General features: G+C 40.3%; 1 protein-coding gene across 7 annotated transcripts in view; it reads right to left on the bottom strand.

Moving 5' to 3' along the window:
• Positions 1-1995: 1995 nt before the first annotated feature.
• Positions 1996-22473, bottom strand: part of LDAH (lipid droplet associated hydrolase) — a 111255-nt gene continuing 90777 nt past the window's right edge. For all 7 annotated transcript variants that reach the window (XM_056487716.1, XM_056487717.1, XM_056487712.1 and 4 more), the window contains 2 exons: positions 17164-17246; positions 1996-5127 (listed from right to left, as the gene is read on the bottom strand). In XM_056487716.1, coding sequence (XP_056343691.1) covers positions 4936-5127; positions 17164-17246 — 275 coding nt within the window. In that variant the 3' untranslated portion in view covers positions 1996-4935. The remainder of the gene's footprint in view (positions 5128-17163; positions 17247-22473) is intronic.

Below are 22473 nucleotides of genomic sequence, written 5' to 3'. Positions count from 1 at the left end.
GCCAAGCAGGACTCACCTTTTGGTTGGTATTCTGCATTCCCACAGGTGGAGATCTTTTGGTGAAGGTTCTCTGAGTAGGGAGGCAGGATGGCATTTTGCCCCTTGCTCCCTGGCCCACTCTGTGAGCAGTTTTACAGGAATGGGCTTTTGTAACAAGCTATTTTCAACAGAACATTTAAGGGTGAGAACAAATGTTCATTCACAGGCATTGTTCTGATTCTGAAACCAGTGGGAGTGGTGGGGTTTGTGTTCAATGGACATGGGTTTTTACTCCACAGCACTGCAGACTGCTCCTGTGATTGACAGCATAAACTAGGCAGTTCATAACTTAAGAGAAATCAGAGGCGCAGCAAGGACAGAGGAGATGCCCAGTGAATACAACAGAAGAAAATGCAAAGCATTGGTAAAACAGGACATGATCTGAATTGGGGTTGGACCACTCTGGATGCTCAAAATCCCATGAGTTTTTTTTGAGGGTGAGAACACAAGTACTTTCCTATAAGCATCGATAAGTTGCAGTACCCCCTGCATGATGAGAGCATGTCAGCACTTCAAAACACTTCTGTTCTGTACATGGTATTTCTGTGTCCTACAAGTTAGATTGGAACAGCTGAATACTTATCAAATTTTAAGAGTGCCTGTTAGAGAAGAGGAGCAGCCTCTTGGGAAAGCCTGTTTTTCCCAATTCTAAATTATCTCATCTCATCTCATCTCATCTCATCTCATCTCATCTCATCTCATGGATTTCTCAATGTATGAAGCACAGCATTTTGGAGTCTGGGGCCTTTGTTGAAGATGTTCACAAAGGGGGAGAGTGGGAGCCCCCCTTCCCACCCCCCCTGCCCCAGTTTCCTCCTTCAATGTGAATTGCTTCAAATAGGGTGGAAAAGATCTTTCAGTGTCTGACTGGTAAATCCTGCAGTCAGGTACAGTCAGATGTTTTAAAAAACATCTTGTATTTTATTAACTGCTGCAATCTGCTTTCTGCAACACAACTATTTCCTGCAAGCACATTGCTGCAATAGGCAAAACTGGGGCTGTTGACTATCAGCTCAAGCACTCTGAAAGAGTTTTTAATTAAATCCCTCCCTGCCTGTCCCATCTGAGCAGGAATGTTGGGCTGTTCCATAACTTCTGCGTGATGCTACTGAGAGCAGCGATCGCTCCTGGCAGCTGCTTGTGCTGTTGCTGCTGGATCTGCTGCTTGTGCTCAACCCCCATCAGCTGTTCCAGAAATATATGCTGTTTTAATAGTTCCTGGTCACTCACAAACGCTCTCTGGATTCTTATTTTGTAAATGTGCCAGGAAAGAGAACATTTGCCTGCAAGTGAAGAGCCTCAGAAACTTATTGTAGTTGGGGGTCTGAGCATGACCTGTGACACAGAGTAAAACAAGTCTCTTGGGTCTAGTGAGTTTATCCAAACCCAGTAATAGTTTGAGTGACTTTAAAATGATAACATTGAACATCTTGTTTAAAGTCTTTGCTGGCAATTAGCTAGACCAAAGAAAGGGATGGGGGGTGGATGCACATGTAAACCCATTTTCTGTAAAATAAATACATAAATGACCTCAGCTGCAGAGAAGAGATTATCTGCTGTGGCTCATGTATGCAATCTGTCTCCATGAGTCAAGAATCTGGTGTTTAACTTGGAGTCCAACTCCAAATTCTTCACCATAAACACTGGGCAAGCACTCATCCAGCTTCCTGAAGGGACAAACCTCACTGATCCACACACTCCATAGCTCATTCAGAGCAGCAAACATGGAGCTGGAGGCAGCAAGGGGAAAGTGATTGATTATTTTGGAGGAGCTCTGGATAAAAATGCTTAAGCGAGTCAGGTGCCTACCACCCACGGATTTTCTGTGCACTCGGCAGATGTCTGCACTGCATGTGAAACTTGGGGTTTGGCAAGTATTTCTGTAGATTTTGTATGCATGAAGTAACAAAGGAGCTGAACTAGGGACTAAACAAGTTACCAAAACAAAGAATCAAGTTACATTTTACCATAAATTTCTTTATTTTTGTTATTGGAGTTGTGTACTTTTAATAAAAGGTATCGATCTAGCAAAACACTTGCACATGAGTCAAAGTCACTGCACTAGCAGGGATACTCGTGTGGTGAGAATCAAGCACAGATGTGAATGACAGTGAGTAGGTGCTACAGCTTACAGTCAATATATTTGTGATAGGTTTTCCAAGAATTCCTAAATAGTCTAAAATAGGCAAAACCACACTGTGTTTTCATGGTAAATTGGCACATTTGGACCACGAGCACTTTTGACACTCTTTGCCTGGGGTGACAGTGAACACCATGAGCTTCTGAGGAGCTGGGTTCTCACTGTGTGGGATCTGCTCCTCCCAGGAAATACAGCTGTGGAAACTAGGCCCGTGTGCAATGAATAGAGTAGCATATTTTCAGATCTTAGCCTTACAGTAACAGCTCTTAGGAGAAAGGTAGCAATTGAATCAATATGGTTTTGATAATACTAGAGAAAATTCTTTTAAGAAAATTGTAAGGCATTCTTCTGCAGTAGATATCTGGTCATAAACTGGCCAGATCTAACCTCAGTTTAGGTCTTAATGCAATCAGGATTTAGTATAATGGATTAACTTTTGTATAAAAGGCATACACAAGTCAAGTACAAGTATTGCTAAATTAATTCCTCATACAAAGTATACCCATAATGCACTGTAAACAACTGCATCTTGTAGGTGCTTCAGTTTCCAGGCTGTAGTAGCTGCTTGTCATCTTTGGTTAATGCAAGATTCCATCTGGTCTCAGGAGATCGACTACAACAGCTGAACTCCCGCAAAGTCTTTGTCGATTCCCTGACTCCACATATTTCAAAAAACAAAGGTTTTGTTCAACCAGATCAATGTGCAAACCAAAGCAACCAAGTGAACTGTAGTTTTTATGCTGCTGACATACAAACAGGTGCACATGTACATATATGTGTACATTAATGTATCTCCATGTATGTGCACATCCTCCCTGGCTCTGCCCCAGGGAGCACCTCAGCCAACAGATGCAGGAGCATCTGCCACAAGGCCATCCAACTGGGATGATGCCAACATCTGGGGGCCATCACACAGACATACAACTATGGATTGCTACAGTGAGCACAAGGATTGTTTTGATCATGGGTGAGTATGGACCTGTAAAAAGATGGGAAGTCCCATGAGCAGAATCCACTGAGCAGAATCAGTTGCATGGGCACAGTCCTCTCACTTTGAACGTGCCTGGTTCCTCCCCATGCTGCTGAAACTGCTCCCCACATTCCTGCCCCACTCATCAGTGCCATTTCATTATGTGGCAGTGTAATTGGAAAATCCACTGGCTAGTCTCAAAAGCTAAACCAGTTTCTGATACAGAGAAGGTCACTTAAATCCAGTGTCAGTCTACAGGTTTGAAAACTAGTCCAGAATATCCAGGAACTGAACTCTATTACAAGTTGCTCTAAATATTAGTGAAAGGTTCAAGGAGGGTTTAGAGAGCAGTGGAAGGGGTGTGTATAACTGTGAAAGAAAACTAAGCAATTAACTGATCTTTCTGCATCCCAGAGAACATCCTCCAATACCATTCTCACACATATCAGAACTGGTAATAAATCATGTACGTTAGATACTCAATGCATCATCTAAATTCATCTGTTTGCAAGGGCAGGACCTCCCCTGACTATACTCTGTAGTGTTTTGCTTATTTATAAATGTCTTTATGAACTCCACAGGGAGACTATTTCACAGGTTCATGGCTAGAAAGCTTTTCCTGATTGCACTTGGCTCTGTTCCCCTTACTTGCAATATTTTCATTTCTAGCTATTCCCCGTAACTTCTTTTGTTATCACAACTGGTAGGATGCTTTTTTCTATTTTTTTTTTTCCATCTGTAAAGGAAAGGGTTCACCAAATGTGAGGAACAGGGAACTTGTCAGCACCATGCAAGGGTCTGGTTCCCAGCAGTAACGTTCATGCCATGTCACGGTGCAGCCGTGGCACAGTAACAGATGTTTTCTGATGGTGAACTTACCTAATTTGTGGCTTGGCAGAAAATTTCATACTTCAGTCCTTAGAGCAAAGAACTGAAATTTAGAAATGTATCAAAAATGGTTTAATTCTTTAGAGTTGCTGAGCAAGCACTGTTTTCATGGACTTCATTAGGAGAGCAAGGCCACCTAGATGGATTCTGCAATCCATTTTAACTTTTAAATAATAGCATTTTTGACCAGTGTACTTTCCTTTCTCTACAGTCAATTGAAAAATGAAACACTTGGCCATGTTCCAGCTAAGAGATCCTTATGTATTCCCTTGCTGAGCAGCTACAGATACCTTACAGCATTTCTAATACCCTGTGGAGTCCTGGCAGTGCCCCAAACCCCTGGTGAGACTTGGAGAAACTGCACACCTGATCTACACATCTTCCCTGAACTCATCCCCAACTCAGCCTGACCACCAATCCCCTCTGACCCAGAGGAGACATGTCAGGGCTGTCCAGGGCCTTGGGCTGTTCTGCACCTGGCTAACAGGGTTGGGTGATACATGAGGAAAGGGCCAGGCCTTTCACAGTGTGCCAGGATCCATTGCCAGGATCCACCCACATCCTAACACTTCTCCATCAGAGAGTGGGGTGGCAGTAGCTCAGGTACAGTTGTACCAGCATTGTCTAGAGCTCCAGCAGACAATCAACATTCCACCCTTGCCAAGTCTTCCAGAGTCCTGAAGACTCAGGATGAAACTAAATAAGCACTGAGCCAATAAAACTATACTTTGGACCAGCCAGACTCTCTTTAACTTTCTCTAAATCTCAATAGAAAACAAGCTGTAGTCTATAGTAAACAGAAAAAAAATAAGACAAATTCTCTCACAAAAAAAAAAATATAAATTTACACATTCACAAAATAATTACATCATTTTCTTGTTGCTGACTGAATCAGTGTTTATAGTTTGGTCAGATCCTCCTGTAGCCAGTCTGTGATCATGGCAGCCATCTCCTTGCTGGCGTCCAGCACGAAGGCGTGGCGCAGCCCCTTCTCACACAGCCGAATGTCCCCGTCCGGAAAATCCATCTTGATCTCATCGTAGTAGTGCTGTGGACACCAGCTGTCTCCAGTTCCATAGTAAAAAATCAGCTGGAAAGAAAAGCATAGCAAATAATCAGTGTTACTGAAAGTTACTGACTGAGCAACTAATAGAGTCATTTGGAAATAAGTAATGCATCAAATCCTGAGATGTACTGTGAGAAATAGAGATTGTTGGTTATATCTTGTATGTTTCCAGGTCTGCAGGTATGATGAAGACAATTAAATGCTCTGCAACTCAGTTTCCTCACCTGAAAAACTGTGGAACACAATCCAGGCTTAACTCTGAAAACAAATCTGCTGGTGAAAGCCTGGCTGACTTAGCAAATTTCTTATCATGGCTCAAAACATCGAGTTGCCCATGCAGTCCAGCCCCAAGCAGTCCAGCCCCAGGCACATTTTCACTTATATCATGTAGCTCAAACTCCCATCCAACCTGACCTTAAATGTTTTCAGGGATGGGGCATCCACCACCTCTCTGGGCAAACTGTGCCAGTGTCTCACCATCCTCATTGTAAAAACACTTCCTCCTTATGGCTAGTCTGAAGTGATCCTCTTTCAGTTTAAAACTACTGTCCCTTGTCCTATTGCACATGGCCTTGCTAAAAATTTTGTCCCATTTTTCTTACAGGCCCCTTTAGGTACTGAAAGGTGCTCTAAAATCTCCCTGGAGCCTTCCCTTCTCCACACTTACCTGTTCCAGCTCTCTATCTTATCCTTGTGAAGTGCTGCCTGTGTAGAGTGCAGGCACCTCCCAGAGACCAACAAACAACTTTCTTCTGGGTTGTAACATGGAGCTAAAATTTTGCAAAAGTCCATTTTGTCTTGATCTTGCCCAAATAACCTTGGCTGATCACACATATGAAGCAGGTGGTACCAGCCCTAGAGCCCACCTAAACACTGAAGTCATAAATTCCAGGAAAATACCATATTCAGGGAAGTATCTTTTCTCTCTGTTAGAAACAGTGAATGTCACGTTTCCCCAAGTCATCATTTCTCCCCATATTCATCTCCACTTTGCATGCTATAGCTGTGCTTTTCAATTTTTATAAACTATATGAGGGGAAAATAGTTTTCTGGGAGAGAGTAAAAGCTATGGATTTCAGACTGTACAAGAACAAGATTAATGAGGAGCACTCCTCATACTAAAATGTTTGAATGCAGGTACCAGAAGGATAGTGACTGCTCAACACATCACACACACAGCTTGGCCCAATTCCACTATTCGCATTTGTTTCATATTTCATTTCTGTACTTCAGTGAATAATTGAGCAATGCTAACATAAATTAGGGGACAAGAAGTTTTCCTTTCATCACAAATATCTTCAATTCCATCATTTTTGTAGTCATGTGGAATATAAATAAATGGACCCACTGGGGTAGAGGTGGGCTAAGAGCCCAGTCTGCATGTCACAAACTATTAAAAGGTTTTGTCTAACTCACTTTCCTCTTGTTGAAGTTTGCCCAAATCTTGTACATTATTGACTATTGGCTGTATCCAAAATACAGTATCTCAGTTGCACAGACACCAACCCCAGTTATATTTCTATTTATGTGCAAAACGTAGAACATAAACCATCCCATGTTAACAAACATTATTGGTTTCCTTTGTCACTCACTAATTGCTGAAAACAAGGTGTGTTGTTTGCTTCTAGCCTTCAATTAATCAATCACAAGATACCACACTAGTAAAAGTTCTTCAGAAAAGCCAATGTAAAATGTCCAGATGAATGTCAGGTCTTTTGGAAGCAAAACATCTGACCAAATTATGTTTAATCCTGGGCTCCATTACCAACAGACACAGAAATAAAGATTATAAAACTGAGGGGGAAAAAAAGCAATGGAGCAGATTCAGTTTAATGGAGTAGTCTTAGAAATGGTTAGATATTTTGAAATGCAAATCATAGAGACTCATCACATGATCATCTAGAAAAAGATGAAAAGCCATTTACACTTACAAAGGTGGATAAAACACTTGGCTTAGTCTGCATGGACTGTGAAATGGGCTGTTCTCCAGGTAGGGCTGTACACTTGAGAACTCACAGATTTGAAAATGCCTAAATAGAAGATTTATGCACATTCTTAGCTTGCCCCTGGTATATTTGCATTACAGTTTAATCTTTCACTGCATGATCCAAAGGATCCTTGACTCACTCAATGCACTGACAGGATGACATTCAGCTGATGTGCTGCTATTTGATAGTATTTTTCATTTTAAATTCTGTGTGCGGTCTGAGGATTTATTTACTACATATTTCATGGTTTACAGACAGGATTTATTTTCTTTATGCTCTGCATTCCTCTGGCATGCACTACTACAGGATTCACATGCTCACATTTATTAGTTTAGTTTTGCAACACCTTAGTGCAATCTTTATCTTCATTTTGCAGGTGGGGAGCACAGAAATTAATGTCAAACTACATTTATTAATTTGAAAGCATGTAGTGTAGAGAGAAACACCTTGAGCTGGTTTTCCAGCATGTGCAGCATTACACAGTACTGACTATACTCAAAGGACAGAACTCCTGGACTGCACTTGCAGGTGTTCTGAAACACTGTTTATCTGTCTGTAATATACATTTCAATGTCTTAAATCAGATATTCAGAAAAATGAGAACAAACTGTGACTATCTACAAAAAATATTGATGACTTCACCAGGAGTCCATTCTCTTTAAAGTTTAGGTGCCTTTTCCAAGAACTTACTCCCTTTTATTTCAATAGGCATTTTACCCCTTTTGCCACAGATGAGGTAGGAGTTCTGCATCCTGCTGTCTCCTGCATTACACAGCTCTTTTGGTTAATGAAAGAAGAAAAAGGAAAAAGGATGTTTTAATGGAAGATCAGCACTGAATACTTACACAAAATGTGTCTGAACTGGGGCCAGGACTCCCCAGCTGTGAAATGTTTGGTAATGCAACTGGTTTTAGCAGAACTTGTGTGTACAGTCTGCTGGGCTTTGAGGGGGTAAACCAAACCCCAGGTATTTCACATGTAGCACCTACAAGCACTGCCAACAGTGTCAACACCTCTAGATTTGCTGCTTTAGGCCTCTGTTCCTTAAAGTCATGGTGCAATTGAAAGAAGCAGCACTGTCAGCTTCTGGCTGGAGGAGCCTGGGACACCTTCCTGCTGGACACACTGGAGGAGTCCAGAACAGAAATTAATGATTTAGTTTGAAAATCTATGGTGTGTTTTTGAGGCAAATGTCCATTTTGTCCCTATTTACCATACTTTGGTTACCATACTTTAGACCACATGCAGTCCTTCCAACTGAAACTAAAGCAAAGATGCTCTTCAGAATCACACTTTAATAAGCCCCAGTCACCAATGGACCTTTAGTCCATGGGACCAGACAACTGTTGGCTAAAGTAATAACCCTCTCAGGTACCTCCACTGAGAACAGCAGGTCCTCATCACTTACTATCCATCTCTACAAATTCCCTTCTATTGTTCTGCTTCTCTTCTTAAGGTAAATATAGTAAATGGCATCTGATGAGAACAGGAACAATAAGATTTTGGAAATTCAGGTTCCAATCCAAACAGAAAAGGGCAGAACTTTTACCAACTACTGGTCTTGTTTTCCAGTCATTTGTTCACTCTTTAGAGGTATGACTTCTTTTATCTTGTCCCTTTCTGGTCTCAACTCCCCTACACTCCCTTTGGCTCTTTATTTCAGTTCTATTCTCCTTATCTCATTATTTCCAATTTCTACTACTTCTGCCTTTTGTTCTAGTCTCACATTCTTGCCCTGCAAAGTCCAAATGTTAGTCTCCTGGGTCATCCATCTCGTTTTGAGTCTCAACTCCAACTCTAGTTTTTTTTTCCTAGAGCCTCTACTCCCAGAGCTGTTCCTCAAGCATCAGCTGTTCCTGTCTGCAGGGTTGGGTTCAGTTCAGCATAAAAACATCTACATACAGGTTCACTGTATTGTGGTGTTTACATGTGCACCAGGCATCCCCATTTCCAGCACACATTCAGAAAGCTGGCCTTGCTTGGGTAGCTCAAATCCACCACCTCATATAGCACCAGAAGCCTCCCTTTGGCCAAAAAACCAGAGCCTTTGGTTCTTCCTGACTCCTCCTCCTCCTGTCTACTGCTCCCTCACTAGTTCTTTACTAGCTCAGCATGTGTCTCCTCTACACTGGAATGAGAAGCTTCCCTCTCCAAGCTAGGAATTGCTACCATGAGAAAACAATGCATTTCCCCTGACCTTTATTTGTAGACATCGTAGAATCCTTCAGACTGAAATACAACCAGTCAAGGTAGGACAGACACTTGTGTCATATATGCAGCTAAGTAAGGTTTGGCTCTGTTATAACCAAATAAGAACAGTTTTTAAACAGAAGATCTGGGGAGCTTGATTTGATGCTGCAGTTATTTTGTCTGCTTATTTCATGTGCAGCTGATGTGTGCATTCTGTCCACGAGCCCACACCTGCATATCCAAATTTTAACAGAAGTGTTTTTTAATTGGAGAATTGTTTTCAAAAGGTTTCCTTATTACTGGATTATAAGAGCAAGACTGCAATCAAGGTGTAAATTTTCCAGATGTTGATACAGGGCTTAGGAAACCTGACAGCTACTTGACTGCTATTTATGAAATTGAGGATCTCCTTTTGAGTAACAAAATGTATCTGCTCTTTGCCAGTGTCACACACAGACATGAAATACACAAACTTTAAAATGTCACCCTCTTTCCTAATACATAAACAGCATAATTTTATATGTATTTTAAGAAAAGTTTCCAGAATCCATCTTCCCATCTTAAATTTAACATCAGGAGCTTTGCTATTGCAGCAGGCAGGCAGGAATAATTAAAAAACCATGTGTAGCCAGAGGCACATGGGATCTCCATTAATGTAGGGAACACTGGCATGCACTGTATGGCCTGCATGGATCTGTAAAGTGCATATTTTCCTGTGGATGGTGGATGGCTGTAAAGACACCTGAGTCAGCACAACCACTGCACCAGCAATGGAAAGCTGCTGCCAATCTAAGCATTCAGAAATGATGAGTCAGGCCCTCAAAATAATTAGACTAGCTTAAAGATAAACAGATTTGCAAAACAATAAATAGGAAGTTCTTTCTGTTTTTTCCTGTGGGCTTAAACTTTCCAATATTTGCATTTTAAAAAACCACTTTTCTGCCATGAGGGTGAGAAGATTATCTTTTATTCTTTTGCAATATTGAATGGTGAGACTTCCAGGTATTCCTGACTCAGAAGGGAAATGGCAGCTACCACTGGACATGACAAAGACTTTGTGATTCCTGATGCAATATCCTGTTTGCCCTGAGTGACTAAACATGTCCTCCTTCAGGATCTGCTGTTGAGGACACAGTGAAGGGGACTTGGGCTGTCTTTAAAAGCCATTTCAATGCTGCATTTGAAATAGTCATGCAATTTCTAAACTTCAAGTTGTTTTAAAATAACAGCAGTATTCTTAGATGATGATTTATCATTAAATGGCTCAGAAGTATTTTCAGCCTTAGCTTCTGTAAAATAAAACACAAATTCAAAGAGGGCTCTGTCAGCCTCGTACCCTGTAATATGGTATGTGTACTCTGACACTGCACAATGATGGAAGCTGCTAAGTAAACATCAGAAGAATCTGAGATTTGTATCAACAGGATGTTTACATTTTAAAGAGTTTCTAAGAAAATAATAAAGATTTCCTGCAGTTGACTCCATTGGCACTTGTTATAGTATGTATGACAGGTCACAGAAGTACAAATTACAGAGGTTTCTTTTCTGCCTCTTCTGCAACTGTCATAGACTAGCACTGAAAACAAATAAAAAAAGTTTAAATATATTAATTGATTCTTTGCTATCTCTCGGGAATTTGGTACATGTTATAACAACTTTAGGATCTTATTACATGGGCAGGCACCACTCCAGCTGATGGCCAAGAGTGAAGGACCGATCTCAGTGGATATAAAGGATGGCACACATGCAGTAGCAGGACTGCACCAGTGTCCTTGCTGAAATCCTTGTCTCTGATACATTCACATTTTATCAGTATTACTCCCCCATGCATTCACTGACTGCCCAGCAGCTTCTCTCTGGGTGACATCTCTCGACAGTAACCAGCCAGCAGTTCTATTTGTTCTTGGATGAAAACTAGTTTAAAAGGCATTGTACCAGAATTAATTTTAGTTTCAACCAAGGTTTATAGAAAATTAATTAGCTTCTCTGGAATTATGAAAGTGTCTCCACCTTATCCTGCCAAAAGAATAGGATAAATGACATGGGAACAGACTGTTTTGGGACATACTTTTTAAAAATTTGCTTCAGTTGTACTCTCGCTTCTGGGAATTCAGAGCTGACACTGCCCTAGGAAGCCCTAAATGCTTTGGGATATGGTTCTCTGAGATACCATCTCTCTCCCTCATGATCCTGCCATGGCTGAGACCAGACAGTTTGATGATAAGGTCCTGGAAACTTGCTTCTCAGCTTGTTTTACCAGAACTAGGTTTTCTCAGCTTTCCAAGGGCAGTTTGAAACCAAATGTTTTCAGCTGGACTGTTTTGAGAAGAGGCAGCTGACAATCTGGGGTCCATGATGCCCTTTTTAAATACTGACCTATAGGACTTGTAGTGAAGATGTAATGGGTAGTTCAAGTGCTTGTGGTGAGTTTATTTAACATAACGGTGGACAGTGCAATAAAACCAGATGAATAAAACCAGTTCCCCTGTCTGGAAAGGAGGTGGAGAAACATTTTACTATCAGAAAAATTAGGATGCAATCCCTATGACAGGGCCTACTAGTAGCCACTAGTAGTGGCTACTTTGCATGTGACTCCAGGTGTGTGAGTGCTCTCTCTTCCCAGTGTCAGGTATGCTGATGTACAGAGTTTTCATGCCATTATCAGTGTTGAGACTTGATAAATAGACAAAGGGAAAAGGCTTCTCTTTTAACTTAGATGCAGTTTATTATCAATGCTACCAGCTGCTCTGCACAAAGACCCATGAGATCAAGAGAGACCACTTTTAATTCCACTTTCTCACAGATAATGATGGGTCAAACTCAATGCCAAGTAAAACTGTGCTTTTAAAAAGGATGCACAGGATATATCAACAAATCGGGGTGATTAAGTTATTTATATTATCTATGTTACTTTTAAAGACTTAAAAGCATTTTGAGGGTACATTTTTAGACGTGTCAGGAACATGAATATTTCAGAAGTCAAGTCTGTATAAATACCAAAATAAAAATAAACAGACCTGAAACCACTATTTAAGCAATACTACTGCTGGGACAGATTCTTCCAACTGTATTTACTACAAACAGTTTTCCCCTCTGAGTATCAGCCTGACACTGCCTACATTCAGTGGGACCTTATGTAAGGTAAATCAGTCAAATCTCTCTTGTAACAGCAGGATCAGCATCTGGCTGTAAAAGGCAATGTTCCCCAGCGGTACACACAGTAGGAGGTAAGAAATAAAGGGGTAATAATGGATCAGTGGTAAGTTTTAAATTTCTTCCCAAGGCTGGGGAAATATTGCTCTCTTTGCTCACTGTGTGCAGCACACACCTTATACCCACCCCAAAAATTTTGGAAATTCTTGTCATCACTTCTTTACTAGAATACCACACAGCACAAATGATGGCAACAGGCAGTCAGTTACAGAGTGAATGAAATGTCACAGATAAGTATATTGTGGTACACTGACTTTTTAAAATGCTCACTGGGATCCTTTTCCACCAAGGAGAGGAGCTGCTGATCCCTGATTAGGCATTCTGGGCACTTCAAAGAGAAGGTTGTTCTTGTGGTTAAATGACACAGGCACCAAAATCCCCAAGCACATGTGCAACTTCCCTGGCTTCAACTCTGCACCTCCAGGGAGGGCAGGCCAAAAAGGATGTGAGACCAGCCAAAAAAAGAGGTGTTCTTGGCTAGAGAGAACACTTTGCACCTATTTAGAAAGAGTGTTTGGAAGGTTTTTCACAAATGTAGGCAAGCACCTCACTCAGGCTGTGGGCAGGCGAAGTATTTGTAGCATTATTTTAAGCACGTATCTTCAGATCATGCTGCTGTCACTGGGAATAATTACCAACCCTGCAGATGTCTACAGAGACTCAAATGAAAACACTGGGAAACATCAAAACAGCTGCTTCAGGGAATCAAAATAGTTCTTGGTTGCTTAGTTTTAAAAAATTTCTCTAGCAAGGACAATTTTGCAAAAGAAAAGCCTAGTACTTCTCTGTGGAAAGGAAATGCTTCATTCTTCAGCCTTTTTTCTAAATCTCTGCATGTCATTGTTTAGGTGATGCTCTTGGAGAACACATCATCTATGGAATCACTGGTATGATATAAAATTGCACTGCTTTAAATTCTAAATACACCATTGTAATAAGCACAAAGTAGTAAACATGGACTTCATTAATTCAATTTTTTCAAAACTGTATTTCTTCTCCACTTAACCATTTATACATGGGTGGTTATAAGCCACCTACAATAAAAACTTCCACAGTTTGAGTGAAAATAGGTTAATACATTGATAAATTTCCAGTTCATACTTTTCTTCTTAGACAACAGGTTGTTGCTTTTTTCGTCATTATATCTCTACTTCAGATGTTTCCTGTCTTTTTCCTTATGCAATCAATGCATCTGCTACACCAGCCCACTGGCAAAAAACTCAAGGAACACACAAATGTTCTGGTTTAAGAATTAGAGAAGATGGTTTATGATCTTAAAAAATTATGAACCACTACAAAAGTTCACTGATTCAAGAATTCCTGAAGCCTGTGGAAATTCTTCAATGGATTTAAAATGCTTTGGAGCAGGTCCTACAATTCAAAATAGGACTATTGTGTATTACACATGGACTAATAAACCAGATATATCTCTCAATAAATAAAAAATCTGAAGGGTGATTATTTTAAGAGAATTTCCTCTGCAAGCACCCCAGTTTTGCCCTTTCATGCAATTATCTTCTTGATTTATATAAGGTTATATTTATTATAACAGGTTTATATGCTTAGAAAAAAGAGTCAATAAGGCTAAGTCTTAAAAGAGAGCAATGAACAGGGCATGATGCAAACTTAAAAAGCTAAGTGCTGTAGAGAATCTCTATGAGGAAATATCATTGTCCATTACAGGCATGCCAGTGAATGCCCAACATATCCATTTTCCTGTGCCTTTTAATATTTTTAAAATTCTGTTTGTTAAAGCTCCATGATGGTCAGTGCTGATCCATCTTTTAAGAACATGGAATTACACCCACTTCCTTTTGTGCAGGAATTACAATAAACTTCCTCTAGTTCAGTAGTATCTTTGCCTCCAGCTTCTGTTAGGAAAGGGAGTTGGTGTTATTACAGTGAGAGAACGTAGGTAGCTCAGCTGCTTTAGACATGATCAGCTAATAATTAACCTCTAGAGCTGAGGAAATCTTTTATCAGTACCCCTTACCTTATTTGTTTGGATTTTCTGGTTTATCACAACCCCCCATGTCACTGCAATATGAAGCTCAAATTCCTGGACATCCATGTACTGCTTGATCCGGACAAACACAGTATTTCAAAGTTTTACACAATATTTCAAAGGCTCTATCACATATTCCTTTGTTAGAAGACAGGTCTCCATCCTCCTCATACAGTTCCACTGCTATTTAATGTGCACAACTCCTGACTTTAAAAGAGTTTAAGTGAAAAACCTCATTTAATTATCCAAACAATATTCCAACTCCCATTCTTTTAACATAAATCCAAGCAATTAACTTTGTTAGACTAAGAATCTGCAGTCTGGTGATAAAATTTCTCCTAGCTAGTATTAATTATAGTTAAACCTGGACATGGAAAGATTGGAATAATTTTTTGTCTCTTCTTTCAGATCAAAGAATGCAAATAAGATCCAGAAATAACTTTTCTATTCCACAGCAGCTGGCAAAATCAGGTGTTAAGATTGGCTTTTACCATATGATCACAGCGACTACTAAACAGTATAAATTTTTTGAAGTAACAGCTTGCCAGTTCTATAGCAACTTGGACTATAGTTCCTGTTTTTATAAACTTCCAACCTTTATAAGTTAAGCCCATTTTTACTGTCAATACTCTTCAAATTTAACATTATGCCAATTGAAAATTTTTCCCTTGATTCTTACATTCCCAGAAGTTACTAGAAGATGAAAAAAAAGAAGCATTTAGCTTCACTTTTAGACCTGCTTTTTCTTCAGTTTGCTAACTCTTAGAAGCTTGGTTTAGCTTTTTGTTTTCTTGAGTATGTTTGCCACACATTTATGAGCACATAGAAGAATCAATAAAAGAAAGTTAACACAGGTTTGAAACAGCTTCTGTCTGCCAAGGCCATGACAGATTGACAGAGTCAACAAAAGCACAGATGGAGCAGACTAGGACACCTGCAAACTCTTACTATTGGCTATGAGCCTTCAGTACAAGAAATCAGAATTTTTGCAATGTGAAGCATCTGATAGACCACCTGAAGTCACTGGTGCTGCAGCTGATTGTCACCACGACCACTGTCCACCCAACAAAGCATTTCTGCGTAACTTGAAGCACGTGTGCTTGTGATTAACATTTCCACAAGCACCTGGAGTCCTGCCCCTGCACTCTTCACTCTGTACCCTGGCCAACACAGGGACCTGTGCATCCTGCCTGGAGAGGGCACTGCCTGTGTGGGTCAGCCTTGGCTCATGGTTCAGGGAGCAGACAGACCCTCCAGCTCCCTGACACTCGGAGGAGTGATTCAGTCAATAAAATCAATCATTTTCCTTGAATTCACTGGCCTTTGGATCAACCCATGGAAAGTTTTGTTTAAGATAATGGGAGTATTTGCAGTCTGCAAGGTAAGTCCTTCAGTCTCTTCACTGAGATTCCCCATGAACTGCAGAACCTTGAGTGCTCTGCAACAAAAATAAGAAAGCTCAGGCATGCCAGGTACAGTGCAGGGATCCCTGTTAATGTGTGCTACTTCAAATCCTTTAAAACATGAACATACCTTTCAAAGTGCCGAGAAGACAAATGGGCTAAATAAAAAACAAGTCTATTTTCAGCCACAAAAAGAAAAACTGCTTTATGAAATGAACTTTGTACCATTTCTATTTAAAAGGCACAGAGTAATTTTACAGAGATTTAGGACCTCTGTCCTAGAAAACTCCATTCTCTGAGGAAAATCTCTTCCAGTGCAAAGGGCTAGAATCATTCTTCCAGCAAAAAGACAAGGATGATACAAAAAAATGGACAGAGGGAAGGGGACACAGTAGAATATGTTATACTGATTATCTACTCTCACAGAGGCTATCTCAATAGAAGTTTATTAAATGTGACAGTTTTCTGGCTCATAAGCCATCCGGAATTGTCTGACCATGGTCACACTATTAAATTATCTCAGCCTCCAAAACATGGTGACCACAGGGTGACCACATCAGAACTCCAACTAGAACAGTTCCTGGCCTGTGCCAACCCTTGAACCGTGACTGGGAAAATGTGATTGGTCCAGATAAGAACTTTACAGAATCTCTTTCAACAATAAATCCATACAGACAGTGTGAGAAAGGTCCTTGAAATGAATTAATTCACCTGAAGAGCAGTAGCTCCAGGCTCTGAGGAATTTCTCTTACACTACAGTCCAATGGCTGAAACGGTGGAACCCTAATTCTGCTGACTCCTCTCTGTTCCATTTTGAAGCCATGGAAGGTTGAGCCTGTAGAATCCCATTATAATAATTTATACCCCACAGCCCAGAGGATAAATATTCTTCTTGACCTGTCCAGCAGCAAAGTCAGAGGATTTGGTCCATCAGTCCCTCTGATCAGAACCCAAGTAACTACAGGCCCCATTGGGAGCCACACCTCATGCCCAGCCTGAACACAGACTGCTTCTCCTCCAGCAAGGAAAACAAACCAGGTGGGTTGGTACATCTGATAGTGACCAGTGCCACATCTGCAAAGGTGTGGATCAACACATTTTAAGGATCAGTGACCCATTAAAGGGCTTCTCCAAAGTTAATGGAATGACACTCATAACAAAGGAAAACCAGGCCTGCTGAAATTCTGGTTTTGCACAAATATAACTGGGTGTAACAGCTCATGCATTTCCTTCCTTTGAAAACTGAGAATTAAACAGTTACCTTCTTTAAATTTTGCTTTATGGTGGTACTGTCCCTCTCCACCACCTTCATCATTTCTTGGCTTGCCATGTACAAGATGTTGGCTGCAGAAAAAGAAACAGGCAATAATGTCAATACATAGCAAAACTGTAAGAAAGAGCAATACGGACACAACTCTGCAAAAAAGCAGAGCAGCTAGAGCAGTCATCATCTCAACAATCCCATGGAAAAGAATGCCACTGACAGAAAGAGCAGAGTTTATCTTACCTAAGCAAATGATTACAAAGGCATACAGACTGAACTAAGTCACCTCCTATAAATTAATTCCATAATTAATGGAAAGCATCTTTGGATTGTAACTCTATCTATCTATTCTACAGACTTCTAGATCAGCCTGTGGTGATGACTCTCTCTCTCCTGACCAGAGAAAGAACTCTAATGACTGGCTTTCATTACTTGCTTTTAGAAAGGGTTTTCAATTCTGGGGTTTAAATACAAAACATACATTACAAGGCATTATTAATCAGTAGATGATTACATTATTGACATCTCAATATGCAAGTTATTCAAACATTCAATGCAACAATAAAAACGATGGCAACTACAAATATGTGGTTGTCCTCCATAAAACTTATGGTACCAATCCAGTCAGGACTGGACTGGACACCAAGTGTCTAATCCTTAGCTTTCAGGAATGTGAAGTATTAAAAATAGATTAGTGCAATTTATTTTGAGTTGGTCTGCAAGATACTGTCTCAGAAACACAAATGTCTAGCATTCAGACACCTAATTAATTTTATGAAGTCTTGAATTCAGGCATGTCCCTTGTATGTTAAATAGCAATGGGAACTAAGCACTTCTGAGAAGTGAATTGGTTTGTCTGGATGCCTAAATATTCACCAATTTAAACATTCTGACACAGAAAGATCACACTGTGTCCACCTAGCCTGACTTCTCATACAACAGAACCTATAGAAGCTCAACATACAGCCCAAAACCTGGCTTTGAACAAGCACTGTAGATTATGAATTCTTGCCAGAATAAACCTCATGTATTCAACTGCAGAATCAGGAGTTGCTCCATGCATTATCTTTCCAGAATATGAGAGGATCTTCAAAGGGTGTTTTAATAAGGGCTATCCATTTCTGTCATCATCATGCTGTACTGAAGAAATGCGATGCTAGCCAAAGAATTAGCACTTCTTTTATCTCTTTTTTGGACCAGTCAGCTTACTGGGCTAATAAAATGGCCAAGCCTCTCCTAACCTCTGATCACAGAGACATTCATAACCTATACGCAGGAATAAATGACAATATTCTACTTTCTCACCAGTCTGTAAAACCAATGTGGCTAAATTATCCAAAAGCACTTCAATTTCTAGGTCTCAGAATGACTGAAAGCATTTTAAGATTCTAAATCCTCTCCTGAAAAACAGGAGAAAATGGGAAGATTCTGACAATTTTAAAAATCTAAACCAATGAAGTTTTGTGCACAAGTAGTTAATGACAGTGTTGGATCTGATGCTGCTTTGAGACAGGAGTAAAACATTCTTACACTGTGAGATAGGGGAGGAAATGGCAATCACATAGGTCTTTGGTGGTGACCAAAGCATGGAATTGGCTGAATTCCAGCAGTGCTCTAAGGAAACAGAATGCCACCAGAGAGATGAGTGATGGCACTGGAGATCAAATGTTAACAGACAAAGCCAGTGCTCTCAAATGAAGAAAAAAAAAAAATCCTAGAAAGTAATATCTCCTTCTGAGCCAGCCAAAGCAGATGCAGTTATTGTAGGCCTGCAGAGCTCTGCCTTCTGCAATTAAACACTGAATACAGCTCGTGCAAGTTCTTCCTTTCCTTGACAAGATGAAAGGGTTGTCATAGATAATCCAACAGATTTGCTGGTCCCCTCCTACTCTGCTGGGAAAAAGGGTCTCTGTGCAGTTTCATGTCTAGCAACCCAGCCATCCAATCCTGTGGTGCAGCTGGTCTGTGCATCTGCAGCATTGCTGAGTTCATACCCTGCCACTGGTTGCTGTCTTCTCAATCCAGCTCCAAACTGATGAATCACACACCTTGTTTTGAGAAGGACACACATCTTCGAATGCATCTTCAAAAATCATCTAGGAAAAACTTAAATAAGAGACAGGAAAGACAACTGGAGCAAGACCAGAGGAGAGTCACTAAATTGACCAGAGGGCTGAAACACCTCTCCTGTGAGGACAGGTTGAGAGAGTTGGGGCTGTTCAGCAGGATGAGAGAAGGATTTGGGGAGGCTTTATAGCACTTTCCAGTACCCAAAGGGGCTGCAAGGGAGACAGACAGAATTCTCAGAAGGGCATGGAGTGACAGGACAAGGGGCAATGGCCTTAAGCTCAAAGAGGGCAGGTTTAGATTAGGATAGTAGGAAGAAATTCTTTATTGTGAGGGTGGTATGGCCCTATCACACGTTGCCCAGAGAACCTGTGGTTGCCTCATTCCTGGAAGTGTTCAAGGCCAGGTGGAGAGGGCTTTGAAAAACCAAGTGTAATGAAAGGTGTCCCTTCCCATGGCAGAGCAGTTAGAACTGGATGACCTTTAAGGTCCTTTTCAACCAAAACCATTCTGTGTGAGTCCATAAAGAGGAACTCCATAGGTATGTAATTCAATTCAGATTGAGTCCTGTTTCTAACGTGGTAACTCTATGACTTCTATGCTCAGAACTATTACCTATAACTGAAGGTGTTTGCCAAAAGCCCTGCTCTGTGTCAGAAGGCAGGATGTGGTGTAGCCCCTGCTACTCTGAATGCTGGAGCTTCAGGTGACCAAGGTGGCTCACTGGATTTAGATGATTTCACAAAGCACTAAGTCCAAGAACCTGGTTTTGGCAGGGTATCTGTGGCAACATTACTTGTACCAAATGCCCTGTAAGAGGATGTCTGCATGTTGAGAGTTCAACTTTCCAGCCCAGTCTGCAGCTCTTGTTAGCAGGTCACAGTGGATAGTGCACAGGCAGCCAGAGCCTCTGCATCACCTTGCAGTACCTGCAGTGGATGAAGCCATGACAATACCAGTAGCCCTCAGGGCAGAACCTGACAGAACTGACACTACTGGGACTCTGCAGGCTGCTCTCCACCCCCAGTTCAGTCACACAGTGGGAACAGTAAGCACTGCCTGTTCCCCCCATTTCCATCTTCTTCCTCTGTCCTACCTCCTGTTCTCAGTGCAGTCTGCTCATAGTTCTGGGTGGCTTGTGTGTTTTTTTCAGTAAATAAGATTTGAAGTGGAATTCATACACCTAGTTAAATGAGATTAGTCACAGATACTAAAAGTAAAACTGTAAGACAGCAAAGGCAATAAGGGCAGTACTTCAAAAGGAAATGTGTCTGAAGGTTTGGGTACTGTGCAAGAAAGGAAGGCAGGATTAAGCTAAACCGGATGAGCAGCAAGGTTTAAGAGTCTATTTCAACCAAACAGGAATCCTTCAAATTTTGGAAACATGATCCTAGGGAAACCAATAAACAGGAACTTAAACTTCAGCAGGCGTTAAGTAAGAGGAAATTGCAAAGAGCAGAAGTAGGTTTCCAAGAACAAACATTAAAGGATTTAAAAATAAACAATAAAATATTCCTTAGGTTTATCAGAAACAAGAGGCCTACAGCAGAATTTCTACAGGCTAAGGGAGCAGCTAAAGAAGATAATTATGCTGTTTGGAAGATAAATTACTTTCCTTTATGACATCCAATTTTCTTGTTCAATACATTCAGGTTTCTGCTCTCTATATTCTTTTTCTGGCAACAACAATTTCTCTTTGAGTAGTGAGATATTGAGGAGCAGCAACAGTGGAGAGAGAACACATTATATCAGGGCTAGAAGGTATATTTCAGGGTTTGAAGGAACTCTAAATAGAGAATTGCTGAGTTAATAACAATATTGCTACACAAGAATCACCCTGTCCTTTGGCTTTGGGATTTTACTGACTTTACAAAGAAAAGTAGGATTTTACTTTACTTTATCAGAAAATTTTTCAGTATACATAACCAGATGACAAAAATTACAGGTCTTTTAAAAACTCTCACATATGACACAACAAACTTTGGCTGGAATTAAACATCTGTAAAATGAAAGGCTGTAATATGATAAGGAGTTTGGAACCAAATAAAAAAATAAGCTTAGAATATCTGGTCCTCATAACAATAAAGAAGGTCTAGATTCATCACAATTTTCCAAATAATAAATTTATAATAAGAAAATTTAAATAAATAACACAATTTGAAATTTTGTTTTAAAATCTCTAAATAATCACTGAACACACCTGGCAAATTGATAATTTCTGCTATGGATTAAATCACTTCTCAAGTTGAGTCTACTTTCAGTGATAAAACCTTTAGACCTTAATCTGAATTAAATTCCTAAACTGAAGTGGAATGAATCCTGGCCTGAGCTTCTAGTCCAGCTTGATATTAAAACAAATGGGTACCTTATTTCTTAATGATCTGGTAAATGGATAAGTACTTTATTGACAGTATTTACACAGGACAGAATGTTAGTCAGTTTCTGAGGAACAGGCAGTGAGAACGTAAGAGATCCAATGAGAAGAGAGAAAAAAATCAATGCACTAATGAAGTTCAAATTAAAGAAATCAAAATACATGCAGAAAAATACCAAAGTATTTTTTTTTTTTTCCATTACAAGCTTATGAATCAATGCAAAGAATGTAACTGGAATCCAGAAATCCCCAAGACTGGTGTTCACTATCTGCATTAACTCAAAAGTCCAATCAGACCCTATTCCAAGTTTCATAAATAGTAGGAGGAGGATGATACAGGATTCTGCAGTACCACTACAGAAATGACAGCATGTGACTACACCTGAAGGACTGTGCATTGTTTGCTGACAGCCACAGCCCCTGAGGGACACTGCAAAACTGAGAATGGTGGGGAAAACAGTCAAAGAAGTACAATTAAAGATCTGCTGCCATCACATTTGTGATACCTCATGGCACACTGGTTTTCTTCTCTTAGAGTACAACTCATTTAAATACAAAACAATAAAAGGAAATACTTTTTAATGTCATATGCAATTAATTATGAACCTTGCTACCACAGGAAACTGATCCACACACATATTTGACGCATTCACTTTAAGTGTGTTGCCCTGAGCTCCCTTAATTGTAAACATAGCTAATACAATTAATTTTAGGGGAAATCTCTACAAAGGCCAGGTACCTTATACTTACATCAACCTCACATTTTAGCTACCATTCTCTACATCTGCTACTATTCTTTCTTGGTTTCCTGTGGATATGTCCAGTGGCTTCTCTCTCTCTTGAATTTTACTGACGAAGAAATTTCA

Source organism: Oenanthe melanoleuca, chromosome 3, assembly GCF_029582105.1.
Source record: "Oenanthe melanoleuca isolate GR-GAL-2019-014 chromosome 3, OMel1.0, whole genome shotgun sequence".
Classification (NCBI taxonomy): domain Eukaryota; kingdom Metazoa; phylum Chordata; class Aves; order Passeriformes; family Muscicapidae; genus Oenanthe; species Oenanthe melanoleuca.
The sequence above is the reverse complement of the archived record's forward strand: the minus strand, read 5'-3'. Positions and strand labels throughout refer to the sequence as shown.